Source organism: Lygodium microphyllum, chromosome 1 (assembly GCF_053477565.2).
Source record: "Lygodium microphyllum isolate KBCC chromosome 1, Lygodium_microphyllum_v1.1.10, whole genome shotgun sequence".
In the NCBI taxonomy this organism is placed as follows: Eukaryota; Viridiplantae; Streptophyta; class Polypodiopsida; order Schizaeales; family Lygodiaceae; genus Lygodium; species Lygodium microphyllum.
In genome coordinates, this window is record NC_141135.1 from 63,995,282 (window position 1) to 64,020,819 (window position 25,538).

At 38.3% G+C, this 25,538-nt stretch overlaps 1 protein-coding gene and 1 long non-coding RNA gene across 7 annotated transcripts in view; both read left to right on the top strand.

Moving 5' to 3' along the window:
* The window catches only part of LOC148041196 (binding protein), a 192,379-nt gene extending 189,327 nt beyond the window's left edge, over positions 1–3,052 (top strand). For 4 of the 5 annotated variants that reach the window (XM_087677825.1, XM_087677850.1, XM_087677834.1 and 1 more), the window contains exons 41-42: positions 47–753; positions 2,562–3,052. In XM_087677825.1, the coding sequence (XP_087533951.1) occupies positions 47–750 (704 nt within the window). In that variant the 3' untranslated portion in view covers positions 751–753; positions 2,562–3,052. The remainder of the gene's footprint in view (positions 1–46; positions 754–2,561) is intronic. The other variant, XM_087677859.1, reaches the window with a different exon arrangement.
* A 16,868-nt stretch (positions 3,053–19,920) lies between these two features.
* On the top strand, positions 19,921–25,281 carry LOC148041197 (uncharacterized). Of its 2 annotated transcripts, none has more exons than XR_015690875.1 (2): positions 19,921–20,180; positions 24,600–25,281. It is a non-coding gene; the product is annotated as an uncharacterized LOC148041197 (long non-coding RNA). The 2 variants fall into 2 exon arrangements; XR_015690874.1 differs by lacking the exon at positions 24,600–25,281 and adding an exon at positions 23,641–24,581.
* Positions 25,282–25,538: the final 257 nt, after the last annotated feature.

Here is a 25,538-nt window from a genome sequence, read left to right on the forward strand (position 1 = left end):
AGTGATGGTTAAATAATTCTCTCTTCTGGTTGATGAATGTATGCAGTTTCCAGTGATAACAATTTTTTGGTAACTGGTAGCCATGACACAACTGTGATGGTATGGAGTATCGAAGCTTTGTCTTTGAGCAAGAAACTGTGGCAAAAAGATACTTCAGCCTCCATTGACAGGTCTAGTAAAGGGGAAGGTATGCTATTTGACAAACCTCGCCATGTTCTCTGTGGACATGACGATGCAGTGACATGTGTTGCTGTCAGTGTAGAACTTGACCTTGTTGTGAGTGGGTCAAAAGATTGTTCATGCATCCTTCACACATTGCGTGAAGGAAGGTATGTGCGTTCTATACAGAACCCATTACGAACCTCAATTTCCAAAATTGTGGTATCCCAACATGGGTTAATGGTTATTTACTCAAAGGACGACCTTGTCTTCCTTCTATACTCCATCAATGGCAAACACCTAGCAAGTTCTGAGTCAAGTGGACGTATACATTGTGTGGAAATCAGCAACTGTGGGGAATTTCTGGTATGTGGGGGTGACCTCGGTCAAGTAATTGTGCGATCTATATATACACTTGAAATTATCAGACGGTATGATGGGGTGTCAACACCCATCCTGTCCTTGACTGTGACTCCAGAAGACTGCATCCTGGCTGGAACACAAGATGGCAGTCTTCTGATATATTCAGTTGAAATGCCTCAGCAGAAGAAAGTGAACATTTTGCAGAGCTTGAGAGGGCGCCAAAGTTGACATGTAAGATTTTTATCATCTTTTTCCTACACCAAATCTTTTGTGCAACAATAATCCTAGTGTGTGCAAATAATGGACACTCAGGGTTCACTCTTGCCTTGTTCATGAAGAATATAGTTTGTGACAACAACACAACTCAACTTTACAATTTCCAAATGTGCTATTATAGGTGCTTTATCTCCTGTATACTTGGATTGCTGTTTCAAAACATTGTGCAGTTCTCTTTTCTATTTGCAAGGAATTCCTTGCAATGCATGTCAAGGGCTGATCTCTTGCTATAGGTTGTGGCTCTCTCTATGATTCTTTGGCTTGCAAAGGGGACTCATCCAAACCAAAAGGGGAGAACAAAAAGGCATCAACCACGGATGCAAAAGATCCCACACGGACAAGCCTAGCAGACAAAAGCATGACACACAAACTTATAAAACCAACCTCGAAAGAGGAAAGATAGAACATGAGAAGTAAATGCTTCTCGTTGGCTGGGGGAGGTAATGAAGTAGGCACCTCAAACAAATCCCTATACTCCTCAAGAAGAGCTGTCAAGGCTGGATGACTTGCTAGAGTGACAAAGAGCATTGTCTTCTCCATCTATATAGAGAGAACATGCATTTGGTAATCCCTCATCCCCCCCCCCTTTCGCCTCCCGATTCATTAATCTCAAGCTAACATTAGTCCAGCAGAGTCATGAGACCAAGCTTCTTGAAGGAGACTACAGCTTGGGGGCAGGATTTAAAGTGCAAGGAACCATTGTACTTATAATGACCACAGAGCATTGGATGAGAATGGGGTTTAGCAGTTAGTTTCAAAGAAAATTGTAAAGATTCTACTAACCTTCTGAACCCTGGCTTTGAAATTTTGAAAACATGGACAATAACCATGAAAATTGTCCCCATTGTGCATCAGCTCAAACGTGGCATTGTGTTGTCAGGAGTTCTCTATGAAAGTCACTAAGCAAAAGGGGGGTGGTTCTATTTAGGCAATGTTAGCAAAACACAAGGACAACAAAAAGTATTGAGATGAAACATTCTCCTCACAAAGAACAGAAGTACCTTGACAAATTCAAACCTGTATCAAGTAGAATAGTGTGGGCCCATGTGAGTGATGGCATGTTCATCATTCTAAAACAAAAATGTGTAAATTGTATTACACATCCAATCTAAACCCCTCAAACTCTAAGGTCCAGAGAATTTCCAACTTCTTATCACAATCCCTGCAAAAATGTGTTCATCCACATCAACACTAGGCATAGGATAAAGGATCTGTAGTATGAAGCCTCCATGCCCCTCATCATGTCCCTCCTGGTCTCAAAAATCCCAGAATTCTCTTGATCTAGACTTTCACATTATTCCGGCGATGCTCAAAGGATAAAAATGAAAGCAGAGGAGGTTATTTGAGGCAATGAGTTCGCAAAGTTCCTTTCATCAATGGATTGTGTCTGTCATATAACCAGGTCAAACCTGTTCCAGAACAGGGGCGATGTGTATTTTGGTACGGAGGTCATCAGGTTATTGTCCTCCTCACTCTTTAAGTGCTTGCTTCGACTATCCAAAATATAAAAAATGTCCCTGGTTTCTTTAATACTTGCATCTCTCTCGTCTCTTTTTGTCTCCATAGCCATAGTCTTAACAGAAGTAGAACATACATATGCTAAAGATTGCTGTATTGCATTTTAGGCTTGAAACACCTTTCTGGGTAAGGATTTGGGAAACCACATTTTTATGATCGGCATAATCCTATGATTTTTGAAATACCTTGTCTTGATAAAGACTTGAAAGTGACTCGTTCTTATGATCGTTTGTGTTGGACAACAGGTCATACAGCTTGGCAGTTTATTGAACGGGGGACCTTCACAATATGATATACCCTTCTTGTTTGCTCCTCAACGAGGTTGCCAAACCTTCAAATTTTCCCTAGCTGAGTAAATATCTCCTATTTAAATGTCAATATCCAAACCAAGCACATGGATGTACATAAACCCAGCTTGGAATCCAAAGGTTTCTCAAGTCATAGAATGTACAATAGCAACATATCCAATGGAATATCCTAATGCCATTCTTTGTGCTCCTTGGAACAATAGTAAAGGAGTACCGATTAAATAAATGTTACCATTTGTCTTGGGCAAACATTTTTTGGCAATAAGAGTTGATTTACATGCCTATGCATATGCATACACATAGATGTATTGAGGTCCCTATAGAGTAAACCCATGTATATTTTAGATGGTTGAAGACCCAAGAGTTCTTGTTCACATGTATGACTCTTAATTTCTTGTTTATTATGTCAGCATTGTCTATGAGGGCATGTTTAGCTAATGGTTTGCGTTGCTTGTGCAAGGTTTCAAAGATTACTCCAAGTACCCATAGTCATATGGATTGGTGGCACAAGTAAAATGTTACCGTTTTACTCGGATGTGAAATAATAATTGCAAGTGAATTCTATGTGTGTGTGTGTTTGTGTGTCTCAAGGCCGTGAGCCGGTTTTTCCCCCTAGGTGAAGGATTTTGAATCAATGAATGTAACTATTTACAAAAGCCCTTTTGGTCAATGAAACAAACTCAAGATGGGTAGAAAAAAACGTGAGAAGCTAGGAAGCTATAGAAAACACGGCTAAAATTATAAAAGAAGGGAATCAGAAGTAGGCACACTGTGTGGTGGTCATGTAGGCACGTTTGATGATAGATAGTGGCAAGTCAATTCCATGGTTTTTGTTGGTGTGATCCTCAAAAAAGAGGTGGTCACTCCATGGACTCTCTCTCTCTCTCTCTCTCTCTCTCTCTCTCTCTCTCTATATATATATATATATATATATATATATATATATTGGCATTAAGAGGATTTTATCCACACAAAGCTAGGTATCCCAACCACCACAAGTCTTGGCTCCCATATCAAATAGAGATTGCTTATTTCTAGCTATAACACAATTGAGGTGTAGATGAATAACTTGATATTATGACAAGGAGTAGATATAAGAGGATCCTCACCCTTATTATGTATTGTATTTTAAACCTCATCATATGCAATAAATGAAGTTGGGGATAGTTTACTCATTGCACATCATGAGTTTGGTGTTCTAGGTAGGAACTAGACATGGGGGTACATCACACCTAAATAGCATGGAGAGAGGGTGAATCTAGGGCTTTATAGATTACACTAGCTTTATCGAAAACTACATATCCCCTTTAATGGTGGTGAATGCAAAATGGGCCATCTTCATGAAAAACAGTAATGCACCATCTAAGGGCTTTCTTGGGCGCAATTTTGGGCCCTCTAGAAAGTGTTATGCCGTTGACGCCTTGGGGAGTGATGCTTGAGATCGTTGATGCACTCAATCATTTATATATATTCAACACGATCATGTTATAGTGATAGTTATAGTTGATTATAAAGTAGCACATTTTTGTTCATCTTTAGCATGTGGTTGTGGAAAAGGTTTCTTTCTCTAGTCTTGTGTGTGTGTGTGTGTGTCTCATGGAAATCCTTTCAAAAAACACAAGCTATTGGGTGTACATTGTGTGTGTGTGTGTGTGTGTGATTGTTGCTCCTTGGTTGGATATTGTTCAATCCACTTTGTTTGTTCTTTTTGTGTGATATTTGTGTGTTATGGTCTTAGAGACCTTTAGGCTTGATTTGTGTTTGTTCTTTTTTTCTTAGCTGACTCGATGGTCTGATATAGATATGTCATTTAATTCAATTATCTTCACCAGAGAGAGAGAGAGAGAGAGAGAGAGAGAGAGAATTAACTTTTGTTAGATGTAAAAATGACCATTGATACCAAGCTAATGAGTACAACTAGTCTAATGAAATATCTTGAGGAAGAAAGAAGGTAATGAAAAAATAACTATCATGGAGTTGCTAGCTCTCCCACCATCCTATAAGATCCATTTGTATGTACAAAGAGGCCAAATTTTGATTGCTACATTAAAGATCTAAAATGGATTGTGGTGGAGATGCCTCCACGTATATATCTCATCAATTGTCATTTTGGGGCTTTTTGGGAGAAATGACAAATGACATGGGTCCTTGTGTGAGTTTAAATGATTTTGGAGGTTAACTTCCTACCTCTTAGTATTCACTTATGTTCAAAGTGCCTAACATTTTAAGGTCCTCAAATTAGGAGAAGCCATGATTGGCATTGGTCACTATTAGAATGCCTAGTTAACATTGGGAGGAATCTAGTCTTGTAGATTGTTGGATATGAGATTGCTTATGTGGCTCAACCATTGGGTCAACTTCAGATGAGTTAAAGAAGATAGTGGAGTATACATTGCATTGGAGGCATATTGCATTGGGTGGTCGATTACGAAGGGTCGATATATTGGGGTTTGAGTCATAGAGAACTCAAAATAGGTGGGTGGTGGTTGGAAGGTTGGTGATACCATGTGGATTGTAAGTCTATTTGGACTACTTGTATTTATTGACTAGCTAATGACCAACATTTTATAGAGGCATATATTGCAGCTCTCCATGATAAAGCTATTAATATCATTTAGACCTTCTATATACATTGTAATGCATCCACTACTATAGTGATATCAAAGCACATTATGAGCACATAGGTGGGGTCTTAGCAATCAATTGTATCCATTTGGTACAAGGGAGTTCTTGTGGCTGTTGGAGTTCTTACATACAATCTCTCTCTCGCTTACTCTCTTACTCTATTCACCATAGCTCTTGCTTTTGCATATGTGCTTCCACTTGGGCTCTATCTTTCAATTGGTATCAAAGTGGGCATTCGAGGAGCTTCTTCATCCTTTACTTTAACCTAGATTCAAAGCTTCAACTCAAAGTTTCATAGCAACCATTTTTTCTTCCTCCTAAGGTATACGTTGAGTCTTCTCTTCTTTTCACTTATTCCACCTTGCTTTGAACTTATCAAGGAGCTTTCGAAGACTTAGTTAAGCCTTGTTGAGTACTTATTGAGTTAAGAAATAGCCATTCCATCCATTTTAAGTAGATACAAAGCATGCTATAAAAGTCATGGGTAGCTATGAAAACTTAATAGTATTTTCGTGTTTTGGTCATAACTTTTGCATACAATATCAAATTCAAAGTGTTCTATATCTAGAAACAAAGAGCACAATGAAAGCTACATATTTAAGTAGTCATAGAGATGATTCTGTGCAATTGTTTATTCTCTATTTTACACAATAAAAGAGTTTAGGTTTGGATAGTAAACAATAAATTTCATAGTGCATGTTTAATGCTTCAAAGATACTATTTTGGTGCTCAAATGGTATAGTTATACTTTGGGATGCTATTTGGATTGTTTGTAGCTTAAGTAGCTCAGCTTTGGAGAGGTTTATTGCTATTAAAACAATTTGTACAGCAAGTGTATAACGAGTTTTATGATTTGAATGTCTATTTTGCCTACATGGTATTTCGGGTATGCTACATGTCTACGATGATGTTTAGCATTTGGTATATGAGTCCCGATATGGTTATGATATGCTTTGATACTTGGATTCACACTTGGATTTAGAAGTGTGTGAATAATCTACTAGACATCTGAAAATGTGTGGTATGAAAACGTATGATATGTCATTTCATACTTAATGTTTTTTTGCCCATTTAAAAAAAGGCTACTATTGCTCCACTTTGACAATTTTATTTTGGTGACTTCTTTGTAGTAATTTTTGCCTCAATCTCTGTATTTTTCCTACGTGTACAACCTACATTGTCAGCTCTCAGCCTACACGTGTGCAACCAATAATATTCAAACTTCAGTAATCAATGTGTGTAGAAATTTCACTTCACGAGTGTACTCAGCCTGTGTGAAAACATGGCAATATGTGCTCACTACAATGTGCTTACTGCTTAGTACTCGGCCCATCCTCTCTCTCTCTAATCTTAGTTTTCCATGTCAGTATGGTTCAAAAGCAAGCAAAGGAGTAGCAATTTGTCATTGAATTGCAGAAATTGAAGAATGGACAGTATATTATGAAGTGGAAATATTGTCCCCACACATGGAATGGTGGCTCTACTCATATTCGTATGCACATATTGGGGTTGAAGGGATTCCGGGTTGATAAACCTCTAGTGCACCCCAAGATGTAAAAGATGCAATTCGTAGATTCCATATAAGTGCTCCCATGAGTTCACAAGATGCATTGGATGCAAAGGTTTCTGATTTGGAGATGCATTGGGAAGTGTAGTGCCAATGTGGTTGTTGCTTCCTCTAAATCTAGTGATGAATAATGGAATGATACCTAAAAAGCGTAAAGCTAATGCTAGGCTTAAAGTTGGGATATACAAGCAAGGAAAGAGACATCAATTGTCCTTCGTCAATTCTTTTATGTAGAGGACATTCCTCATTAGAAGGTAAGGAGTTCTTACTTTCTTGACATAGTCAAGACAATTAGAAATGTTTGCCTAAGCTTCAAGGCCCCTTCATACCATCACTTGTGTACTAAAGAATTAGATAATGAGGTCAAATGTGTGCAAAGAAATTTGCTTGATCTTAGAGAGAAATGGAAAAGATATAGTTGTAGCATTGTTTGTGATGGATGGTTTGATGCTCATCATAGACCTATTATCAATGTAATGGTTTTATGCATGTTTGGTTCCACATTCTTGTGATCAGTTGATACAAGTGACTCAAGTCAAGAGAGTACATCTTTGAAATTCTTAAGAGTGCCATTCTTCAAATGGGACCTCAAAATGTAGTCCAAGTGTGCATGGATAATGCAACTAATTGTGTTTATGTTGGCCACTTGGTTGCGCAAGAGTGGCCAACCATTTTTTACACCCATTGCACATTACATTGCCTTGATTTGCTATTTGAGGATATTGGAAAACTTTCGTGGGTAAAACCTGTTTTGGAAGAAGTTGTGGGGGTGGTGACATTTGTCACACAAAAAATAAAACTATTACTTTGTATAGAAAGTTCAGCTCAAAAGAATTGCTTAAATCATCACAAACTCAGTTTGCATGTATGTTTATCATTTTAACAAACATGTTGGATGAGAGATTCTTCAATGGATTGTGTTGCATGGTTGTTAAGTGATGAGTATTACAAAAAAAAAAAAAGAGCAAAAGTGCCAAGGCTTTGCAGGTTTCATCTATTGTCTTGGGTTCTTCATTTTGAACCAATAGCAAGATGATTGTGAAGCTATGTTCTCCAATTTCAAAGTCTTGCTAATAGAGAGGGTGCCACCATGGGGTTGGCGTATGAGCTCACTGATCGCATGATAGAAAATACTGAAATCCTTAAGGTTTTGTATGCTTCCAAGCTACAATAAGTCAAGGCACTTTGTGTAGACCGATGCAACATGATGCACTCTCCATTGCACCTTGCTCCTTTTGTGCTCCATCCTATTTGGAGATCAAAGAATCCTAACAATGAACAGGGTCGTGAGGGTTGGATGGATGTGGTTGAATGTGTTTCAAACTATGATGTAAGTACTCAAGGGGAGTTATTTGATAAACTGGATAAGTATAAGTTTGAGTCAAGTGCATTTGTGTGTCCTATTACAAAGGATGAGAAGAGGATGCATCAAGGTGTGACATGGTGGGAAACTTTTGGGGCAGAGACACCAGATTTGCAACACTTAGCACTTAGTATATTGTCTCAAGGTACTTCTACTTCACCATGTGAGAGAAATTGGAGCACTTTCTCTCTCATTCATACAAAGAAAAGGAACAAGCTTAAGCCAAAGAATATAGAGAAGCTTGTTTTTATACACACCAATTTGTATCTCATAAGCAAGTTTTAAAAAAAGAGGATTTGAGAAGACAGAAGTTATCTTGGAAATGCTAAACAAAGAAAAGGATGATGAAAGGTTGCTTGTTTGTAGGAAATGAGAGAGAAAGATGATGAGAATTTAGCTCCTGTGCCAATGGGTGCATCGAGTGTTAGTACCTCTAATGTGCCTCTGGATGAGGTGGAGGATGAGGATCATGATGAGGGTGAGGATGAAGAGGATAATGTTGGAGATGAAAATGACTCATGAGTCAACTTAAGTAGCACATGCCACAACAAGTCTACAATTTGGAGTCTTGACCCTTGTCTCTTCAGTCTCTTGTGATGTATTATGAGTCATGACAATTTGTGATCTTAGTGAGCTGATTATAATTTTGAGTCAATGAGTTGTCACATTTTGTGATCTTTGCGGGTTGATTATAATCTTAAAATTCAGATAGTCCCCTTGTCAAATTTCAATGTCGTTTATGCTTGTTTTTCAAAGTGTAAGATTTGTTGAAATGTCTACAATTGATTTTAAGAAAAAAATTAGGATGACATATGATTCACCCCGAGGGTCTAAATCATACTTCAATCATACTTTTATACCCATACATGTATGGAAGTATGTGATACATGTTATTAATTTTTCTTGGATTTGAGCTACATTTCATGTTTTTGGGCTTTCGACAGTTGCTTTGAGCTTCCATACTTACAAGTATTGAAGCGTCATGGGACACTTATAATGATGGATGTATTTATGATGTGCCTGGGCTCCACAGATGCTTTGATGTATATGTCTTGAGCTTTGCTCTTTGTTGACTTTGCATTTTGGATTCACCTCTAGTGGGAGACCCTTGTACTTACTTGGTAGACATTGGTTCTTTGATACCATGGGACTCTTGGTTCATGTATATGCTCTATTGTATGTTATTGGATACACTTACCTCTGCTTGTGGGTTGATTTGATTCCATATGCTTTGGACATCGGCACACTAACCTCTATCAATAGTTTGTCATTGATGTATATGCTTATGGGATGCATGGTTTACGGATACTTTGAGTTTGTGGTAGCTTTTGGTACCGATGGTCTATGCTTAGTCATTGCTAGTTGCATTCTTTGTATCCTGATTGCCACTTGAATATCCCTAGCAATGGGAGCTTACTTTCTTGGCTATTTTCCCATAGTTGGATTGACATATAGTGCTATCTTTATTTCAGCATTTTTGTAATTATAGTTTTTAGCATTTTCCTGGAGAGCTAACATTGTACTTTGGCAATCTATTGCTGGCAGTTGGTAGACAGCTCTACACTTTGATATATATTCCCTCCTATTTTGCCCTTTTTTTGGTTTAAGTTTTGGAGAACTGATTTGCAGCCATTTACAGCAGCCTATTCTCTTGGATTTTACATTGGTATATTGTTATTGTGGTTGGTTCTTCAAATGATAAGTACTATTTTCAATATTCAAAAGCTTAGTGGCTCGAATTTTACCTATTGAAAGACATGGATATGGCGTGTACTAAAGAAGTAGATTAGAAAACAAGTTTATTTCAATGTTGTTGCACTTGAGAATAATGCTTGGTAGTTATGGGAAAAGATATACAATCTTTAAGACAAGCAAAGTCATGCTTCACAAATGTATTGGTTGAAATAGCTCATGGCCCTTTGCATGAAGAAAGGGACTACTATATCGGCACATTTGAATGAATTTCATTCTATTTTCAATCAATTGACTTAATAGGGTATTGAGTTCAAGGATAATCTCCTTCCTTTGCTCTTGCTTATGACACTTCTTGAGTCATGGGATATTTTTCGTACTGCTATGTGTGCTAATATGCCTAAGAATGGTTTGAAACTCCAAGATGTTGAGGGTGCCTTACTCGCAGAGGAGATAAATAGAAAATAGGGTATTGAGTTCAAGGATAATCACCCTCCTTTGCTCTTTCTTATGACACTTCTTGAGTCATGGGATATTTTTTGTACTGCTATGTGTGCTAATATGCCTAAGGATGGTTTGAAACTCCAAGATGTTGAGGGTGCCTTACTCGCATAGGAGATAAATAGAAAGAATGTGGATGCAACTCTTACTTCTCATGCATTGACTATTAGGGGCATACATGATGGAAAGAGCAATGATTGCCAATGTGGTAGAAACTCACAGAGGTCTTAATCTCATTGGAAGTCTCGTAGTAAGTCCCATGATCGTAAGGCCTCTCTCTCTTACATGCCATTACCATGGAAAGCAAGGTTATATTTGACCATAGTGCCATAAGATGCGTGATGATAAGCGCAAAAAGAATGACAAGGGCAAAGTGTAGGAAAAGTCTATTGATCACAGCATTATCCCTATTAAGTTTAATATAAAGATTAAAAAGATGAATATGACATAGCTTGAGTCAAATGATAAGTACATCTCAGTAGCTTCCTCTCTTGATGCTTCTTGGTTGACAAATGCTTAGTCTACATATTCTCAATGTTGGTCGCTTGATTCGGGGGCTTGCTTTTATGTTACCTGCATAGGATTGGTTTCAATCCTATTGTAGCATGATAGGTTTCGTGAGATTGGAAAATGACTTAGCATTGGATATTATCAACGTTGGGTATATAGGACTACAATTTCCTTAATGTAGCTCTTTACTCTACATAATGCACATCATCATGTACTGGCTTTGATTAAAAGCATTTTATCTACTGGGCAATGGATCTATCCTTGGGAATCTTGTCTTTTCTCTCGGTGCTAAGGCTAGTAGCCTCTATCCCTTGCTTGTATTTAGATCTATTGGCCATATTTTGATTGTGGCTGATATACTACATGTATCTTTATAACATCATCGCCTTGGACACATCTCCTTAAAAGGAATGAAATTGCTTTCTCATTTGCAATATCTTCTATCCCTTTGGATCTTACTCATTCTAATATATGCGATCCCATGCCATGTTAGTCATTAGGCGGCATGAAGTATTTTTTCACTTTCATTTATGATTATTTGCATAAGGTCCAAGTGGCATATCCCATAAAGCAAAAATCAGATGTATTAGCTACCTTTTAGCATTGGCTTAATCTTATCAAGAACTAGTCTGAATATAGACTAAAATACCTAAGGTTAGATAATGGGGATGAATATGTCTCTAAAGCCTTTGAGTAGTTTTGCGATGAGCAAGATATTAAGCATTACTTGACCACCCCTTACACCCATGTTAGATATGTTCAATGCCCCATCCTCATAAGGTGCCACCAATGATCCATGGTGCTCTAAGTTATCAAGCCTCCATTATGAGGAAAAGCCATGTGTGAGCATGGACATTGGTTGAGTCCTAACTTATATGTCACATGAGGTCTATGTGATCAGATGACAAAAAGGTGACCTTTGTTGATCTACCCTTTGGGTTAGTAGAGTAGTTATACTAGTCGCAACTCAAGGCACAATGCATCGAGTTGCAAGGTATAGAAGTTATCAATGATCCTTATTTTCCCGATAGTAAAGAGAATATTTCTTGGAATATTTCCTAGCCTACTAGGGAAGGTTTATAATATGGTAGGATAAGTCGACTAGACTACCTTCTTGGGCTATAAAAGGAAAGCCCCTACAAAGCCATCCTCGATCTATCTTTCACCCAGTCAAGATTTCTTCCAAATAGCCTTAAGCTCTTCGCCTATCATTTGTCTAGATCACCATCTAAGCTTCATAGTGGAAGCACACGGGTGGACAAAGCCACCTTTGTATTAGTCCATTTGAAATTAAAGCAATTTCTATTTTTCTTATATTTGTTGTATATTCTCTACTCCTTGCTTAGATTCTATCCATTGCACCATGTAATTTCTACACCCCATCCCAAAATGATATTGCAAAGTGCATAAACAGGACGATGCAAGAGAGAGTCCATAGTATCTTATAGCCAAAGCGGCTTGCCGTAATACTTTTAGACTGATGAAGTTAGTATTTGCATGTCTTTGAATGTGAGGCTTTTTGTCATCTTCCCAAGGACAAGCACAATAAGTTGGATCCTAAATCAATTAAATGTATTTTTCTTGGTTATGGGGATGCATGTGCAATGGGCTATGGCCTATGGGATCTGCAGGCTAGAAAGATCATCTATAGCCATGATGTTGTTTTTCATGAGGAGAATATGCATAAGCAACTTGAGTAGGTAGTTGAGATATGTAGGATGACATTTCAGGAGGAGCCTCCTAATACAGTATAGCCAACTAGACATCCAACAAAAACTGATATTCCAATGGCCCATGATCATGATGTTGGATAGGATATATATGCCCCATAGCCGGGTCCACTAGAGATAGACATCAGCCTTATTAGTTTGAGCCTTCCATGGACTATGTTATGGTGACAAATTCTAGTGAACCCCTTACTTATGAGGAGGCCATACACAGAGTTGATACTCACTCTTGGGAGAGAGCCATGCAATCTGAGTACGAATCATTATGGAAAAACCATACATGGGATTTGGTTAATTTGCCTAATGAAAAACATGCATTGCCATGTAAGTGGGCATACAAGTTGAAGAGTACCCTTGAACACCCCAAGCCAACATATAAGGCTAGATTGTTGCTAAGGATTTGAACTAGGAGTATGGTGTTGATTTTGATGAAATTTTTTCTCCTATAGTTAAGATGACTATCTTATGATTGATTTTGGCCTTGGTTGCTCAGTTAGATATCTGGACCTCTATCAGATGGATGTTAAGATGGCTTTTTTACATGGAGACTTACATGATGAGATTTATATGCAGCATCCTAAGGGTTTTCAGGAAAAGGTCAGTGAACACCTAGTGTGCAAGTTTAGAAAGAGGCTTTATGGTCTTAAGCAGTAACCTAAGAAATGATGTCATAAGTTTAATGCATTTCCATAGTCACAATCTTTCTCCTATAATGATGTGGATCCGTGTCTCTACATGAAGAAGGCTCATGATAGCAACCTTATTATCATTGTACTTTATGTGGATGATATTTTGACTGCTAGAAGAGCTCATGATGAACTAGATACTTTGAAAAGTTAGCTCAAGAAGAGCTTCAAGATGAAGGACATGGGACATGCCTTACATACTCTTGGAATGTGCATCACACATGATCACTCTAAGGGGCTTTTTTACTTGTTGTAGAAGGAGTACATATAGAAGGTCCTAGAGCATTTCCATATGCATGATATTAAGTCTATTGGCTATCCTTTACCTTCCCATGTGAAGGTTAGTCAGGCAGATTTGTCCCCAATCAAATGAGCAGAAGGCTAAAATGGCCAAGATCCCTTACGAATGTGTAGTGGGCAATTTGATGTATGCCATGATTACCACTCACCCTGACATAGGATTTGCAATGGAATTGTGGCACGCTATATGGCTACACCTAGCCAACAACATTGGGATACCATGAAGGGTATCATGAGGTAATTAAAAGGCACTATAGATATTAGCATTTGCTATGGAGGTCAGGATACTACAGTCGTGGGTTACATTGACTCCGACTATGTAGGATATGTAGACAGTAGAAAGCCCACATCTTGGTATGTCTTTTTTTTTTACTAGAAGTGTTCTTTCTCGAATGTCCAGGATACAGAAATTCATGGCCTTATCTACTACTGAGGTAGAGTATGTTGCAGCCATTAAGGCTTACAAGGAGGCCCTATGGTGGCCATTTGTTAGGGCAGGCCTTGGTATTTACTCCTATAGTACATTCGAATTCTGTGAGTGCTATTCAATTGGCCACGAATTCAATCTTCCATATAAAGACAAAGCACATTGAGGTGCACTATCATTGCATTAGGGAGGTGTTAAAGGACAAGTCTATTGAGCTTATCAAGATCTTGACTAATGAGATGACATATATTCCTCATCTTGTTTTATTTTATGTACATTTGTACTTTGTTGTCTCTTTTTCTTGTTCTCTCCTCACTAATGAAGGTGGAGATATGTTTTGAAACTAGGATTGAGCAAATGGAAGATTACTTCTATGCTACTAGAATTAGGCTAGCAAATCAAGCAATGATTGCATAGCTAAGGTTTACAAGAGAAGCAGGGCTTTGGTATTATCCCTGTTTTATTACACTAAAAAAGTAAGCACTCCACATATCCATTATACTCAAGTAGCTTGACCTATTTGAGTAGAAATTTTCTCTCTTTCTCATCAGATAGGTTAGTGATAGCTAAAAGAGTTGTTGAGGGAGTTCCCTTCGAAGGAACTTGAAGAAAATCGATACATTTTACCTCGATATCATTTTCGATTCTATCCATCATTAGTAATGTATTTCAATAACTTAATTATTGGCAAGATTGTATGCTAGAAATCACTTCATAAGCAAGAGCTTCATTATATGTATCTACTATTTCAATTTATTTTAGCCTAACACCATATTGCCATCATGATAGAATTTGTTCCCAAAAAAAAAAAAGAGTTGCATATTCACATAACCTTACACCATTGGTTGTACACAGTTTTACAAGGATATCTCATACAATGCCAAAGAGGAATCTTCCAAAAGATTACTGCTTTTTCTACAAGGGATTCTTATGGACAAGCATATAACTTAGTCATAGATCCAGGTTGATGTTCAAGTATAGTAAGTAGGAGGTTTTTTGTATGTGTCTAGGGCTAATAATTGTTAGGAAGGTTGGGGAGTCCATCAATATCATAATTATTTACACAAGATTGATGAGCCACAATGGCTAGATAATTATTAGGAAGGTTGGGGAGTTCATCAATATCATAATTATTTACACAAGACTGATGAGCCACAATGGCTTGATTTGGTCGGATGATCTTGTTGATGCTACGATAAACCCATTGGTTTAGGGTCATCGTTTCATCATCAATATGAACTGGAGAGTTTTGGATGCTCCTATAAAACATGTAAAGTTGAATTAAATTGAGCCTCTCAGTCTAGCATAGCCTCCATAGATTGTAATCTAGGCCGCTTATATGATCAACACAAGTGGAGAAATAAGTTGATGACCATCCCCAACCTTGATATAAGGTCTATTGCTCAGGGTCCAATTGATAAGATTAAGGGATAAAATACCTTTTAATATCACTTTGATCTTGAGTACAAAACCTTGTATCAAGGTTGGGGGTGGTCACCAACTTATTTCTCCATTTGTGTTGATCGTACAAGCGGCCTTAAATGCAATATATGGAGGTTACGGTGGGTAGAGAGGCTCAATTTAGTTCGACTTTACATGTTTAACAAGGACAACCAAAACCCTCCGGTTCATACTTGAAGGGGGAGAGTGTTGTGTTTCACTCATAAATATGTAAGTATATCATGTGGACTCAAAAGAAGAGATTATTTAAATACCCTTTTTACATTATTTTTACACATAAAAGGGCCCCATATAGAGGGGTTATTCATAGATTGAATGAAAAGGGGTGTGTTTTATTTAGAGAAAATTTTGAGATAAAGTACTTTTAAATAGGCCTTGGATACTCGTGATATAGAGGGTTTACACATAGTGAACCCCTCCAGCGTTTATAGAGACGGTGAAACGATGACCCTAAACCATCATAGCGTCACCAAGGTCATCTAGCTAAATCAAGTCATTGTGGCTTGTTGATCTCATGTGTCTTATGAGATTGATGAATTCCCCAACCTTCTAATTAGCAGGCCCTAGAAACATACAAGGGACCTCCTACTTACTACACCTAAACATTAACCTAGATCCACAACTAAGTCATGTGCATATCCATGATAATCCCTTGTAGGAAAAGCTATAATCTTCTGCAAGCTTCCTCTTTTGCATTGTATAAGACGCCCTTGTAAAACTTTGTATGGATAATGGTGCAAGATTATGTGAGTATACAACACTCTTTTTTTTGTAACAAATTCTACCACAATGGTAGTATGGTCTAATGCTTGGTAGTAATCTAGGGTCTATCCTAGCTACTATCATCTGCACTCCCTAAGAATAATTAGTGGTCTGACTTGGTGGTCCTAGGTCTACCTCGCAATGAAATGCTTGGCCTCGACTCACAAGGATTGACTTAAATTTAGTGAATGCGAGATTGTGCAAAGTATAGGGCAACATAATAGCAATTTAATTAAAAAACAAATATTACTCTGTCTCTTTCTCTATCATGCATACCATACTCTATTTGGTTATTTTTAAAAGGAGAAAATTGACACTTATCCCATTTCCCCCTCCCCCAGATTTTGGGAATAAAAATCTTTTGGAAAAAAATCAAACATATCTTCTCCCCTCTTCAATAAAGCAATTATCCAAAAATATCATATATATTTTTGTACTTTCCCTTCCTCATTCAACTGACATATCAACCCCTCTCTATAATTTTGAATTTAAAAAGTGGAAAAGTCCAACGACTCTTCTTGTTTCTCTTGGATTTAAAAATCTACCAAAATTCCATTTGTCAATGCACCCTGCACCCCTCCTAAAAATATCATGATATTTTGATTACACTTGGCAAATTCTAATTTAACATAAAATTAGGAAAGTTCTAATCACATGACACATCAAACCTCCCCCCAAAAAATCACCTCTTCCCTTGTTACCATGTGACACCTTAATATTTCCTTGAGACACCCAGGTGATCCCCCCCTCCCCCTTCACCTATAAATACAATGAAGTTTGTGAAGAGATGGCATGAGAGGCTAACAATGGCAAACCCACACCAAGGGCAAGAGGAGTTGATAAAAAAATAAAGAGTGTGAGAGTATGAAGTGAGAGGACGAAGACTTAGCTTCTAGCACATCCCAATGTATGATAGTGACACGCATTTGTGAGGCGATCAATTGCAACTTCCTTAATCCATTTTCTTCTTTTATCCACCCATTTCTATTCCCAATTTGCGATGCCCTGCATAAGAGACTTCACATGACAAGACCATTTGTTGATGTAGGACACTCAAACACATCAAGCCATCGCACAAAGTAGGACTTTTCCACATGATAGGCCCTTTGAAACCTCTTAGTCCATAAATCGTAACTTTATGGTTGTGATAAGTCCACACTACACCTAAGGCCATAGGATCATGGATTGCCGATAAAAATCTAGTAAACTCATGCCAACAGGTGAATGCATGGTTTTGACCACTACTGGCTAAATAACCTAAGGCCTAATTAGCTTACAATTATTGTCCAACTCGTATACTCGATAGAACCAATGAAAAGTTGGGATTACTCACACACGACAAAGTGCGCACATTGGTAAAAGCATAAAATTCCAGCTAGTGGTGCGTTGAAATTCTTATCAAAAAGTGAATAATGAAAATTATGCTTGTTGGCTTAATGCAACCACTAAAACTAGAAAAGCATGGTCATATAAAAAGTATAAATCTATTTTTTCTTTAAGACAACAAGATACACTTTTGAGAAGGACTGATTGGTTACTACCTTGGATATGCAATTCAATTGCAAAATACAACAAGAAATTTATTAAAAACTTTTTATTATACCTAGATGATGGTAGGAGATTGAGCTCTTTGCGCTCCGCCAAGGGCAATTGTTGGGGCTTAATTTGAGTCAGTTTTGTTTCACCTATAGGGGCCTAACCACCAACGTTTAGGCAAGAAGAGTTCCCATATGGAAAGCTCCCTCCTATGGCAACACATAACCAAGAAGCTCTAGTAAAAAAGGATAATTGCATAATTGGTCCTATGATGGAGAAGAAATCCATATGAATATGATGTTTTGAGCATTGAGAGCCTGAAAATTATGAGTCGATTATCACTTTGAAGAAGAGAGGAAACTTTTGTATCTAGCTCTATGAGCAAGAATCCAATGTAAAAAATATTAATTAAGAATACAAATGTTTTTAAAGGACCATCTTCATTGGTTTCGTGTTGTGCTTAATGAAGACATAAAACAAATCCAGTGTTAAGGAATAATTAAGGAAGTTGCTTTTGAATGTCAAACAACATGTTAACGTATTATGTTTAGAAAACCACCCCCTCGAGATCTCTCTTGAGGTGCCCTAGGACCTCGAATCCTGGGGAGTCCTCTAAATCATCCTAATGGATGTTAACCAAAATTGAAAATTCCAAATCGAGCATTAGATTTTCAGATGAGGATGGATCATCCACCTCCCTTGGGGTCACAGAGAGTGGACTAAGGTCCATTGGCCTAAGGGTGAGGTGGTAAATGCTCTAGGTCCCAAATCCATTCCTTACTATATTGAGGTTCAAATCAATCTTTCTTGACGCATGGAGATCATGATTGTTTAGATCTCCATGAATCAAAAGACTCTTCACGTATCATTGATAAGATCCTAAATCCTAGTTATGCAAATGTTATCTAATATCTTACTTATCACTAATGAGAGAAAGGGGCAGCGGGAAATTAGCTTTTCCTGATGGAAAACCATCAATGGTTGGGTGGACCTGATAAGTTAGGATGCTAACTTTTCCTAGAGAATGGTTTTAGATCTTAATCACGCATTGTTTTAAAGAAATGGAGATGAGATTTTGCCTTACGGATAGAGGGGTAGAGTTCAACTTCCCCTCATCTCTCACTCATTATGTATCAAGTGCGATGATTGACTTGCTCTTAGTCTCAAAGGATTATAATGCGATCATCTTGATTGAGCGCTAGAATGCTACTAGAGATTGTTAAGTCTTTAGAAACCTTTAGGTCAATCCTCATGGATTAAAGCTAAGCACTTCGTTTTGCAAGATAGACCCATAGCCACCCAGTCATACCAAAGTTTGATTATTCCTATGGAGTGCGAATGGAAACAACTACGATAGACCTTGGATGACTACCAAAGCATTACATTCTGCAACAACTAAGCAGTGGGTACATGACAAAATATATGTCCTCCAACTACAAGCACCTAAAGCTCCATGTACAAAGAGACTGCCACTATGCTACGTGTACTTAAATAGCTATTGATCGCAACCTTTTACAATGTGAGGATGTGTAGGGGGGGTTGGGGGGAGAGAGAGAGAGGGGGGGAGGGGAGCCTTTGGGTGTCTCTTTGTGTCCCCCTCAAATCAAATTATTATAATGTAAGGAAAAGTCAAGCAACACATTTTGTGGCTTAACTAGTGTTTATAAGAAACTTTTTATTGTGTCACTTGAGCAATAATACACCTAACATAAGCCATACAAAAGGATGTTAATGTAGCACATAAACAATGACTTATATTTAGCATGTCACTTGAGCAACAATACAATTGACATAAGCCATACAAAAGGATGTTGCTAACATAAATAATGACTCTTTGTTGCTAATCCATCCATCCCATCCCCCCCCCCCCCCCCCCCTCCCCCACCCAAAAAAAAAAAAGTACATGTGACTCCAAATATTAGTATTGCAATTAGACATGCGATATGGTGTCCTAAAATTTCTAGGCAATTCCCAATTAACAATGAATTTGCACATGCCTTCAACATAGAGCTCATCACAACATACTTGCTTGGCAATGGTCTTGGGGTAAGAAGTTTGCACAAAGATGTAGCAAAGCAAATTGCATAGTTCCCTTGGTACTTCACCATATTTTCGTTATGGTATGCGAGGAGAGGGACAAGCAATCGTATTAAAGCGCATTCAATCTCATTGATTAGCTCGGACATGTCACGTGAGCCCCTTGCAAGGGTTCGAACGCCTCCTGATGGCTTTGGCGAGGATGTGCAAGCGGTGAAGCAACAAAAGCATGCATGAAGAAAGCATGGATATGAATTACGTTTCAGTTATTGCGGTTGGCGATGGCGTAGTGGAAATCGAGAAGCAAATGCGAGAAGACCAGAAGCTTCACAATCAGAAGAGGAAGGATTCCTTTGAGGCCGGTAAGAATGTGATGCGAGCTCCTGTATCTTTTTCTATTGATCGGATTCGTCTCGATGATATGTAGAATATGCACTGTATGGGATTTATTTGTATTTCATGGATAAAGCACCCATGGAAGACAAGCTTACAAGGTGGTTTTGGTCCACCTTTGACTCTAGGGTGGCTCTTATGCAATACAGATTTGTTGGGCAGGGTTTTTTTTCTTGCCACTGTCTCTTGAAAGGCAGGGAGGGAGTTCATATTTGGGATCTGCAGTCAGTTTCAACTTTCAAGGGAAACTCCGTCTATTTGATGCCATGGAAGGCAAATTTCAATCCTGACAAGGTTTTCCACTGGAAATGCCTAGTATGGGTTAGCTTCCTCGACCTTCCTGCATGGCTCGATGGTGAGATTACCGCTCTGGCAGGCACGCTTGGCAAGACACTTTATGTTCCATCTATTGCATCTAGTAATGGAGCTATCAAGGCTGAGAAGTGTGCCTACATTCTTTGGGATAAGCGAAAGGAAATCCCTAACATGCTGGAGGTTGTTGACCGTAGTGGCTTGGAACTGGTTGTTGAGGTCAAATTTGCTTCTTTTCCAAATACCTGTTTTATTTGCAAAGGCCTGGCGCACTTTGCAAAAGATTGCCCAGGCAAGGTTGCGCCTGAAGAGAATAAGACTGAGGCTATTGACACTTATTTGTCTGGTGAGAAGACAACTCTACTCACGACAGGGCAAGGTAAGATGCAGGGTGCCATGATTAACACTGAAAGGAATGGCCAAGTTAATTCTGATGCTCTGGAGATCTTGAGAGAATCTTAGGGGCTTCTTGACGCTAAGGGGAAATTCAAACTAGATAGTGTTGAGATCCAGAAAACCCAGTATGCTAAGTCCTTCATCTGCACCTCAAGCCTCAGTAAGGATGTGGTTCTTGATAAAGAAAATATCCTTCCTACAGGGTCTAAGGGGGCTAAGCCCAAGAAGAAGAGAGAATCGCTTAAGAACTTGGCCAAGTCAGCCACTTGTTGATAATAACTTTTATGTTGTTTTGCATAAGGTTGGTGAAGATGGGATGGTTGCTACTACTCCTAATTGATTTAGTGATGCTGAAATTGACATTGATCACATGGAATGTATGCGGACTCGGTGACCTAATTAAAAAGGAAGCATGGAGGTCATTGCTGAGAAAGAGAAAGCCTGATGCACTTGCACTTCAAGAAGTTAAGCTTGGAGTAGAAGAGGCCAGTGGTTTCAAGTGCAAAGGATATATATCCTTTGGTGATTACTGTAGGCAAGGTAGGAGAGGAACCGTGTTGGTGGTTAAAGAAACATTGAATCATTCTTTGTTTTTTTGCAAGGGTGATGGCAATCTTATTGTAGTCACCGTTGAGATTGGCAGTGATAAATTCTTCTTGGTCTCATTTTATGGTCCAAATGCTTCAGCAGACAGAGCAAGACTGCGGGTTGATATGCAAAAACTGATGTTGGAGGACAACACTGTATATATGGGTGATTGGAATATGACTCTTTGTGATTCTGACAGATTGCATGGCTCCACTTCAATGTTATGCATGGAAAGAGACAATTGGCATGACTTTGAATTGTCTCAGGAGTTGGTTGATTTGGCAATAGCATTTAATGGTGGAAATCCCTCAGACTTCACTTGGCATAGTAAGCAATGTAAAGAGAGGATTGCTATGATTGATGATGGTAAAGGACAAATGTTGAGAGATGACATGGACATTGCAACAACATTCATCACAAACATTTTTCTGTCATTGTTGGTGTAGAGCCTGAGCAGCCTGAGAATTATTAAAGCAAACTAAGAGCATTCTCGAGGGAAAGCAATAGCTTAATCGGCAATGCTGACATGCCAAGGCTCTTGCTAACAGGATCAAGTTTAGTGTTGGTAGAAGATTTCATCTATGGGATTTGGGCCAGGATTCATTAAAATGGTTAAAGCTATGTTTGCAAATGCTTCTGCTATTTTGCAGGTGAATGGGGTCTGCTCAAATCCCTTTGTGATAAGAAGATCTGTCAAGCAAGTTTGCCCCTTGACCCCCTTGTTATTGGCAATTATTATGGACCCTGTGTTAAGGAATTTGGACTTGAAGGTTAGACAAGGGCTAATCGAGGGCCTCCCTATCCCTGGGGGGAATCAATTCTTTACAGATGACAATTCTAATCTGGTGAAAGCAGAAGAAAAGTCTACGAAGGAACTACTAGAAGTGTATTTGGGTCTGTTATTAGCGCTAGCAAAACAGAATTGGTGCTTTTAAGCTTTGAAGAGCCTGGGAGGTGGTTGATAGATCTTGGCTGCTTCAAGATAATCAAGCAGCAATAGCTATTTAGGTATCTTGGCTACCCTTTGGGGGTTGGTATCTCTATGAACCAAAGGGCAGATTGGATAATCACAAAGGTCAAGAGCAAGATTGATGCTTGGAGAAGGAAACCTCTGTCCTTAGGTAAATTAGTGGTTATAAAGGTCATGTTGGCCTCTGCCACCACCTTCCTTGCAATGCTATTGAACTTTAGTCAAAATGCATGGTCTCAGGTTGAGAGGTTGCTTGCTAGCTTTCTTTGGAATAAGGAGGGATAGAGAGGATGGAGGACAAGAGGGTGGATTAGGGGTCCCCAAACTGAGTGCTAAAGCTTCTTCACTACTCTTTGGCACGCTTAAGAGGTTTGATGCTCCTCAACCCTAGACATTAATTCTAAGGCATGGCTGGAGGAGTTTGGTGGAAAGAATCTCAACCTCCCTGGCTACAATTAGTATTAGAAGAAGCCTCTTGGAGAGGTTTACAGGACAGAAGACGAGACTCATCTCTAAAGCAAGCCATATAAATCTTCAAGCATGCTTTCAATTCTCTAGTTAGGCCTGGGTTGTAGCAATTTAGGCTAGCTAAAAAGGTAATGAAGAAAGGTATATGTATGTGGGAGAATATCTGGGACCATTCTAGTATATCCTTCAGAACAGTTTCGGTGATTCAGGAGTAATTTGGTTTATTTAATAAAGAAGCTGACTTTATCAAGAGCACTCTTGATAAACTAAAAGAAGATTGGCCTTCTTCTAGAGTCATTTCTGAATTCAAATTTATCAAAGTTCTTGACAGCGCAATCTGGTGAGCCTTTGTGGAAGTGCAAGAGACAGAAAGATTTATTTCCTAAAAGACAAGAAATTCCTATTGGGAGCTGTTGAATACTGGAAGAGGTGGTTTCCACGGTCTAAGAAACATACCTAGCTCAAAAAGTTTAATAGGATTTTGAAGTCCACACCTACAAAAAAGCTCAATTTTATGCTTTGAAAAGTATGCATGAATAAGCTAGCCATTAGGGAGATATTAAGTAAAATGTTTCCTGTATCCCTGTACCATGTTTTTCGCAAAAGAGAAATAGAAACTGTAAGACATTTGTTTTGGGAATGCAAGGAGGTGAAGCCTTTGTGGAAGCAGCTCTAATAGTGGGTGATGAAAGCAGGTTTTAATGAGACTATGGATTGCAAGCTTTTTTTATTTGGGGAGAAGGGTAAGCTTGATGCACAAACTCTGGGTCTCTGGAATGTTCTCAAAGCAGTTTCTATGTAGGAAATCTAGAAGCGAGGAATGACAGGCTATTCAGACGAATTCAATATCCATTAGTTCCTAAAGATAGGTGGTTCAAGGTTAAAGCTGAAATTTTGGTGGTGCTGAAGAGCCTCAAGAAGTCTAATAGCTCCTTTTAAGATTTTTTGTAAAGTGCTTACTAAGTTTTGAAGCTCTATGCTTGCCATTAGCCTTTGTAAATATCTTTTTCTCTGTGTATAATATATATGACTTTCAACGCATTTGTTTTAAAAAATCTATATAATAAATGTAGGAGTAATGGTATTATTCTAAGCATAAGCCATTGTACATTTAATTAATGAGACTCACCCTCTCAAGCTTGTGTTCCTTCAAATTTGACATTAGTTAGTCAAGTTTTACAATAAATTCAAGATTAAAATAGAATCTAAAATTATTATTTGAATAGATTCATTATGAGATGTAGTATATACTTTATTTTAAAGAAACCTTTTCTCCATTGCACCTTGAGGAACCAAGCTATGGAACATTGCAATTTAATAAGGCAACGAAATGTTGAATTTATTATACTATAGTATAGCCTTGGTTCTTGTCTCTATGATCGAGCAATGGTAAGTGCAAAGCCTCTATACAACTAGGTTGACATGTGTAGCTTAGTAAAGGAGTTTGAAGTTCTATATGCAGTTCTTGCATGTTTGTTATGTAGCAGTTTTATTGATGGTGTTCGGATGTGTCGTGTTTTTTAGCGAAGTACGTTTGTAGATAAGTTTTTGCGTTGTTTAAATATGTGGAGGATGTCGAAAGGAGAATATGTATGCATATGTAGTTTGAGTCACTAATCGTGATTTTGAATGTTCACATTTCATTTGGTCATAGGTGCCATGGCCAAGTGGGAATAAGAATGGAGACACTGCATTTTCCAAGGTGATATGTAAGCAGGGTGAGGTTCTTGCAGGCAAGCCGTCCATCTTAAACGCTGTTGTTCTTTCAACGAGATAGTTATTATTCCGTAATATGATACATGTGAACTTGTGTTGATCGGCTCTTTGAAATACTTGACGTTGGCTTGGCTTGATTACATTTTCGAGCAAATTGTAACATCTTTCATTCTTGTGATATGCTTGGAGCATTGGATCGAATGGTAAGCTTTCACAATGGAGCTCTATAATTCTTTTGATGGATTTTTTGTTGAGGATGCAAAGCCTTGTCCTTGAATGTGGATGTTTTGCTATAGCCATGTACTGGTGGATCAGTGGATTATGTAGCATGTTGAAAGCAAACGCATCCGCAATATCAGATGTAGTCCAGTTAATTCTAGTAGATGGCTAGAAAGCAATCCATCATTCTAAGAGACTAGAGGATTATCGAGAGTAGATTGACGCTCCAAGGTTCCGTTTGCAATCGTCCTTGTCGTTTTGCACACCGAGATGGATGTATCCACGATGCTCAATAGTTGAAGTTGTAACAAGTTTGCGTTATCATCATGTTGACTTCGTGTTGTTGGCATGCAAGGATGAGAATAGTGCTTGACAAAGCCATTGTAACTTGTATAACTTCTATAGATGGATCGTTTTTTTGTGAGTTGACAGCATGAAATTGCATTGTGACTATACTATAAGATGCGCACATTTTTAGTCTTTCAATGATGCTTTCACATTCTGTCGCTCAAGATGATTCGAATTTTTCTGTCGTACTAAGTTGCAACAAACAGTTTTAGTGATGTTTTTCTAAAAGCCATAGCTTTCCTTTTGCTAGAACTAGAAGTCTTGAAAGATGCCTTGTGACTTTGTTTCTTTGTAGCATTTATTGATGCTA